Genomic DNA, 8,372 nt, shown 5'->3' with positions numbered 1-8,372 from the left:
GACCCCCATAACCACCCCATTGACCCCCATAACCACCCCATAACCCCCCCATTGACCCCCATAACCACCCCATACCCCCCCATTGACCCCCATAACCACCCCATAACCCCCCCATTGACCCCCATAACCCCCCCATTGACCCCCATAACCACCCCATAACCCCCCCCTTGACCCCCATAACCACCCCATACCCCCCCATTGACCCCCATAACCCCCCCATTAACCCCCATAACCCCCCCATTGACCCCCATAACCACCCCATAGCCCCCCCCATTGACCCCCATAACCACCCCATAACCCCCCATTGACCCCCATAACCCCCCCATAACCACCCCATAACCCCCCCCATTGACCCCCATAACCACCCCATAACCCCCCCATTGACCCCCATAACCACCCCATAACCCCCCATTGACCCCCATAACCCCCCCATTGACCCCCATAACCCCGCCCCATTAACCCCCATAACCACCCCATAGCCCCCCCATTGACCCCCATAACCCCCCCACCCCATAGCCCCCCCATTGACCCCCATAACCACCCCATAAGCCCCCCATTGACCCCCATAACCACCCCATAACCCCCCCATTGACCCCCATAACCCCCCCATTGACCCCCATAACCCCGCCCCATTAACCCCCATAACCACCCCATAGCCCCCCCATTGACCCCCATAACCACCCCATACCCCCCCCCTGCCCCCCCCATTCACTCACCCTCTCCTGCCCATTGGCCTTGGGCGACGGGGGGGTCCCCTCCCTCATCCTCCCCCCCCCACTGCGATGTGGGGGGGCTCCCTCCTCGCCCCCCCCTCCTCCATCCCCCCCTCCTTGCACTTGGGGGGGTGCAACGGGGGGGTCCCCATCCCCTTTAGCCTGCGGTGGTGGTGGTGGGGGGGGGGTGGTGGTGGTGGCGGTGGTGATGATGATGATGGAGGAGGGGGGGGGGCCTTCATCCCCTTCCTCTTTTTGGGGCGCAGCTTGGACGGAGGCGAGAGGGACTTGGGGGGATGGGTGCGGGGGGGTCCCCTCTTTGTGCCCCCCCCGTTCTTCCTCCTCCTCCTCCTCTTCCTCGGGGGGGGGGAGGAAGGAGAAAGTGGAGCGCTGCTCCTTTAAGAGGGCCTCGATGCGGGAGTCGAGGCTGCTGTGTTGGGCGAAGGGGACGCTCTCGGGGGTGCCCTCGGGGGTGGGGGACCCCCCCCCAACCCCCACCCCCCGTGGGTGGGGGAGGGGCGACGGAGTGGGGGAGGGGCTGCGGGGAGGGGGCTCGGTGGAAAGGGGGAAGGGGTCGAGGTGGGTGGGGGGGGGAGGAGGAGGAGGAGGAGGGGGGAGGGGGGGCGGGGGGGAGGTGGGGGTGGGGGGGAGGTGGGGGGGTGGGAAGCGCCCGGGGGGGGGGGGGTGGTGGGGGGAGGGGCGGGGGAGGAGGAGGAGGAGGAGGAGGAAGGAGGAGGGGGAGGGGCGGAGTCGTCGTCGCGGGGGGCGGGGCGGCGGCGGCGGGGGGAGGGGGAGGGGGAGAGGGGGGGAGGGGGGGCGTGGGAATAAGCGTAAGGGAGGAAGGCGCCGGATTGGGGGGAGGGGGGGGGGGGGGGAGGGGCGCGGCGGGGGAAGCCCCCCCCGGCTTCCAGGCGGCGGGAGGCGAACGGGAGCCTGGGGGAGGGGGGGGGAAAGGGGCGTCAATGGAACGGAATGACCCGTTAATGACCCCTAATTAACGTTAATGGCCCGTTAATGGGTGATTAATGACCGATAATGAACGTTAATGACCCGTTAATGGGTGACTAATGACCGATAATTAACGTTAAAGACCCGTTAATGGGGGTTAATGGGTGATTAATGACCCCTAATTAACGTTAATAGCCCGTTAATGGGTGATTAATGACCTATAATTGACGTTAACGACCCGTTAATGGGGGTTAATGGGTGATTAATGACCCGTAATGAAAGTTAATGACCCGTTAATGGGTGATTAATGACCGACTATTAACGTTAATGACCCGTTAATGGGGGTTAATGGGTGATTAATGACCCGCAATTAACGTTAATGACCCGTTAATGGGTGATTAATGACCGATAACTAACGTTAATGACCCGTTAATGGGTGATTAATGACCAGTAATGAACGTTAATGACCCGTTAATGGGTGATTAATGACCGAAAATTAACGTTAATGACCCGTTAATGAGGGTTAATGGGTGATTAATGACCCCTAATTAACGTTAATAGCCCGTTAATGGGTGATTAATGACCGCTGATTAAAGTTGATGAGGGTTAAAGGCTAATTAACGACGGCTAATGGCCGTTAATGACCCGTTAATGGGGGTTAATAGGTGATTAATGACCCGTAATGAACGTTAATGACCCGTTAATGGGTGATTAATAACCGATAATTAACGTTAATGACCCGTTAATGGGTGATTAATGACCGATAATTGACGTCAATGACCCGTTAATGACTGATTAATGACCGCTAATTGACGTTAATGACCCGTTAATGGGTGATTAATGACCGATAATTAACGTTAATGACCCGTTAATGGGGGTTAATGGGTGATTAATGACCCGTAATTAACAGTTATGACCGGTTAATGGGTGATTAATGACCGATAATTAATGTTAATGCGGGTTAATGGCTAATTAATGACCGCTAATGACCGCTAATGACCCGTTAATGGGGGTTAATGGGTGATTAATGACCGATAATTAACGTTAATGACCCGTTAATGGGGGATAATGGGTGATTAATGACCCGTAATTAACGCTAATGACCCGTTAATGGGGGTTAATGGGTAATTAATGACCCATAACGAACGCCAATGTCCCGTTAATGGGGGTTAATGGGTAATTAATGAACGATAATTAACGTTAATGACCCGTTAATGGGGGTTAATGGGTAATTAATGAACGATAATGAAGGTGAATGAGGGATAATAGCTAATTAATGACCGATAATGAACGTTAATGACCCGTTAATGGCTACTCAATGACCGCTAATTAACGTTAATGACCTGTTAATTGGGGTTAATGGCTAACAAATGATAACTAATTAACGTTAATGACCCGTTAATGGGGGCTAATGGGTGATTAATGATCGCTAATTAACGTTAATGACCCGTTAATGGGGGTTAATGGGATATTAATAACCGATAATTAACGTTAATGACCCGTTAATGGGGGCTAATGGGTGATAAATGACCGATAATTAACGTTGATGACCCGTTAATGGGGGCTAATGGGTGATTAATGACCGATAATTAACGTTAATGACCCGTTAATGGCTACTCAATGACCGCTAATTAACGTTAATGACCTGTTAATTGGGGTTAATGGCTAATTAATGACCTCTAATGAAGGTTAATAACCCGTGAAATTGGGTTAATGGCTAATTAACAACTGCTAATCAGAAAATCATGGACGCTAATAACCCATTAATGAGGGTTAATGGCTAATTGATGACCGCAAATCACCCGTTAATAGACATTAATAACCCATAAATGAGGGCTAATTGCTAATTAATGAGCGCTAGTTACAGATAGCAACCCATTTGTGAGGTTAATGGCTAATTAATGACCGCTAATTAGCGTCAATAACACATTCATGAGCGTTAATGGCTAATGAACGTCCGCTAATCACCCATTAATAACCCATTCATGAGCATCAATGGCTAATTAATGACCGCTGATCGCTATTACTGCCGTTAATGAGCCGTTAATGAGAATTAATGGCTAATTAATGACAGCTAATCACCATGAATGGACGTTAATAACCCACTAATGAGAGTTCATGGCTAATTAAGGACCGCTAATTACCCTTTACAACCTATTAGAGTTAACTGCTAATTAATGACTGCTAATCACCAGGAACGGTCGTTAATAATCAATGTTATTAATTAATTGGCAAATTATCACTCATTAACCTTAGTCAGCTATTAATAAATTATTAACCCATAATTAATCAGGAATTGTCACTGATATTGTTCACTAATAATTAATTATGAAGCAATTAGCACTTATTAAAATTAATCAATTATTAATCCACTATTAACCAGCAACTATCACAGATTGAGCATTAATCACTTATTCATCGTTCATTGATAATTAATTATCAAGCAATTAGCACTTATTAACATTAATCAGTTATTAATCCACTATTAACCACTAACTAGCACTGAGTGAGGATTAATCAATTATTAATTGTTCAAAAATAATTATTAAGCAAGTAGCACTTATTAACATTAATCAATTATTAACCCACTATTAACCACTATCACTGATTATTAATCGATTATTGTTCTATGAATAATTATTAAGCAATTAGCTCTTATTAACATTAATCAATTATTAATCCACTAATAACCACTATCATTGACGAAGCATTAACCAATTATTCATCATAATAACTAATTATCAAGCAATTAACACTTATTAACATTATTAATCCACTATTAACCAATAGCTATCACAGATCCAGCATTAATCAATTATTAATCGTTCATTACTAATTAATCACTCAGTAACATGAATCAGACCCCCATTAATCACGAATAACTGCTCATTAATTAATCACTAATAACCGCTCATTAATTAACCACTAATAACCGCTCATTAATTAACCACTAACAACCGCTCATTAATCACTAATAACCGCTCATTAATTAATCACAAATAACCGCTCATTAACTAATCCCAAATAACTGCCAATTAATCATTCACTAACAACCGCTCATTAATTAATCACTAATAACCGCTCATTAAATAACCACTAATAACCGCACATTAATTAATCACTAATAACTGCTCGTTAATCACTAATAACTGCTCGTTGATTAATCACTAATAACCTCTCATTAATTAACCACTAATAACCGCTCATTAATCAATCACTAACAACCGCTCATTAATTAATCACTAACAACCGCTCATTAATTAATCACTAATAACTGCTCGTTAATTAATCACTAACAACCGCTCATTAATTAATCACTAATAACCGCTCATTAACTAATCCCTAATAACTGCCAATTAATCATTCACTAACAACCGCTCATTAATTAATCACTAATAACCGCTCATTAAATAACCACTAATAACCGCTCATTAATCAATCACTCATAACCGCACGTTAATTAATCACTAACAACCGCTCATTAATTAATCACTAAGAACCGCTCATTAATCAATCACTAATAACCGCTCATTAATCAATCAATAACCGCTCATTAATTAACCACTAATAACCGCTCATTAATCACTAACAACTGCTCATTAATTAATCACTAATAACCGCTCATTAACTAATCCCTAATAACCCCTCATTAATTAATCACGAATAACTGCTCATTAATTAATCACTAATAACCGCTCATTAATTAACCACTAATAACCGCTCATTAATTAACCACTAACAACCGCTCATTAATTAATCACTAATAACCGCTCATTAATTAATCACTAACAACCGCTCATTAATTAATCACTAATAACCGCTCATTAACTAATCCCTAATAACTGCCAATTAATCATTCACTAACAACCGCTCATTAATTAATCACTAATAACAGCTCATTAATTAACCACTAATAACTGCTCATTAATTAATTAACCACTAATAACCACTCATTAATTAACCACTAATAACCGCTCATTAATCAATCACTAATAACCGCTCATTAATTAAACACTAATAACCGCTCATTAATTAATCACTAACAACCGCTCATTAATTAACCACTAATAACCGCTCATTAATTAACCACTAACAACTGCTCATTAAGTAATTAACCACTAATAACCGCTCATTAATTAACCACTAACAACCTCTCATTAATCAATCACTAATAACCGCTCATTAATTAACCACTAACAACCGCTCATTAATCAATCACTAATAACCGCTCATTAACCACTAATAACCGCTCATTAATTAACCACTAACAACCGCTCATTAATCAATCATTAATAACCGCTCATTAATCACTAATAACCCCTCATTAATTAACCAGCAACAACCGCTCATTAATTAATCACTAATAACCGCTCATTAATTAATCAATCACTAACAACCCCTCAGTAATCAACCACTAATAACCGCTCATCAATTAATCAACCACTAATAACCCCTCATTAATTAACCACTAATAACCCCTCATTAATTAATTAACCACTAATACCCCCTCATTAATTAATCAACCACTAATAACCCCTCATTAATTAATCAATCAATCATTAATAAGCGCTCATTAATTAACCAATCACTAATAACCCCTCATTAATTAATGAACCCCTAACGCCCGGTCCTCCACTCACCTGCCACCATAGGGGGCGCCCTCGCTGGGGTAGGGGGCGCCGAAGGGCGGCGGGAAGGGCCCGAAGCCGCCCCTGTCGGTGACAGCGCCCCCTGGCGGCGCGGGGGTCTCGGCGGTGCCGTTACCGGGGGGCGCCGCAAAGGGGCTCTCAGTGGAGGGGCGGCGGTGGGGCTCGGGGGGCTGCAGTGGGGCAGAGGTGGGGCGGGGGGGGTTAGGGGGCGAGCCCCACACATTATGGGGGTGCTATGGGGGGGAGAGCAAAGAGGGGGGTCTATGGGGCTGGGGACGCGTAATGGGGGTTCTATGGGGCAGGGGCTGCATAATGGGGGTTCTATGGGGCAGGACCCCAAAGTGGGGCCTCTATGGGGTAGGGGGTTCTATGGGGCAGGACCCCAAAGTGGGGCCTCTATGGGGTAGGGGGTTCTATGGGGCAGGACCCCAAAGTGGGGCCTCTATGGGGTAGGGGGTTCTATGGGGCAGGACCCCAAAGTGGGGCCTCTATGGGGTAGGGGGTTCTGTGGGGCAGGGGATGCATAATGGGGGGTCTGTGGGGCAGGGGACACGTAATGGGGGTTCTATGGGGCAGGACCCCAAAGTGGGGCCTCTATGGGGTAGGGGGTTCTGTGGGGCAGGGGATGCATAATGGGGGTTCTGTGGGGCAGGGGACGCGTAATGGGGGTTCTATGGGGCTGGGTCCCAAAGTGGGGGTTCTATGGGGCAGGGGCTGCATAACGGGGGTTCTATGGGGCAGGACCCCAAAGTGGGGCCTATATGGGGCAGGGGGTTCTATGGGGCAGGGGACACGTAATGGGGGGTCTGTGAGGCTGGGTCCCAAAGTGGGGGTTCTATGGGGTAGGGATTAATGATGGGGGTTCTATGGGGCTGGGTCCCGTAATGGGGGTTCTATGGGGCAGGACCCCAAAGTGGGGCCTATATGGAGTAGGGGGTTCTATGGCGCAGGGCCCTGTAATGGGGGTTCTATGGGGGGGAACCCCATAATGGGGTTTCTATGGGGCAGGACCCCGTAATGGGGTTTCTATGGGGGGGAACCCCATAATGGGGCTTCATTGGGGGGGAACCCCATAATGGGTCTTCTATGGGGCAGGACCCCTTAATGGGGATTCTATGGGGCAGGACACCATAATGGGGCTCCTATGGGGGGCTACTTGGGGGTCCCGCCCCACATTTACCGCCTCCGCCGTGTCCCCCGTCGCCTTGCCCCCCGTGGGCACGGTCTGGGGGGTGAAGGCCCCGGTGACGATGAGCTCATAGAGCTTCATGCGCTGCTGCCCTAGAGATGTGGGGCAGAGGGGAAAGGGGGGGGAGGAAAGGCTGGATTTGGGGGGTTCCGCTGCGCCCCATAGCAATGGAACCCCATAGACCCCATTGCGCCCCATAGCCATGGAACACCATAGATCACATAGACCCCATAGCCATGGAACCCCATAGACCCCATTGCGCCCCATAGCCATGGAACACCATAGACCTCATTGCCATGGAACCCACAGACCCCATTGCGCCCCATAGCCATGGAACCCCATAGACCCCATAGCAATGGAACCCCATAGACGCCATTGCACCCCATAGCCATGGAACACCATAGACCCTATTGCGCCCCATAGCCATGGAACCCATAGACCTCATTGCCATGGAACCCCATAGACGCCATTGCACCCCATAGCCACGGAACCCCATAGACCCCATTGCGCCCCATAGCCATGGAATCCCATAGACCCCATTGCGCCCCATAGCCATGGAACCATTGCGCCCCCATAGCCCCATAGGAACCCCATAGACCCCATTGCGCCCCATAGCCATGGAACCCCATAGACCCCATTGCGCCCCATAGCCATGGAACCCCATAGACCCCATTGCGCCCCATAGCCATGGAACCCCATAGACCCCATTGTGCCCCATAGCCACAGAACCCCATAGACCCCATAGCCATGGAACCCCATAGACCCGATTGTGCCCCATAGCCATGGAACCCCATAGACCCCATAGACCCATTGCATAGACATTGCACCCCATGGAACCCCATAGATCACAACAATAGCCACAGGAACCCCCAT

The 8,372-nt window shown here is 48.0% G+C and overlaps 1 protein-coding gene across 1 annotated transcript; it reads right to left on the bottom strand.

The window, feature by feature from the left end:
* Positions 1 to 1,560: 1,560 nt before the first annotated feature.
* On the bottom strand, positions 1,561 to 7,619 carry LOC134155570 (proline-rich protein 2-like; the record flags this gene model as incomplete). Its single annotated transcript, XM_062602881.1, has 3 exons — positions 7,491 to 7,619; positions 6,302 to 6,480; positions 1,561 to 1,646 (listed from the first exon to the last, which is right to left on the bottom strand). Coding segments are annotated over exons 1-3 (355 nt in total), but the record flags the coding sequence as incomplete, so codon positions are not given.
* Between the last annotated feature and the right edge of the window lie 753 nt (positions 7,620 to 8,372).

This window comes from Pezoporus occidentalis, unplaced genomic scaffold (assembly GCF_034315485.1).
Source record: "Pezoporus occidentalis ecotype Australia unplaced genomic scaffold, CSIRO_AGI_Poc_V1 ctg794, whole genome shotgun sequence".
NCBI classification, from domain to species: Eukaryota; Metazoa; Chordata; class Aves; order Psittaciformes; family Psittacidae; genus Pezoporus; species Pezoporus occidentalis.
The sequence above is the reverse complement of the archived record's forward strand: the minus strand, read 5'-3'. Positions and strand labels throughout refer to the sequence as shown.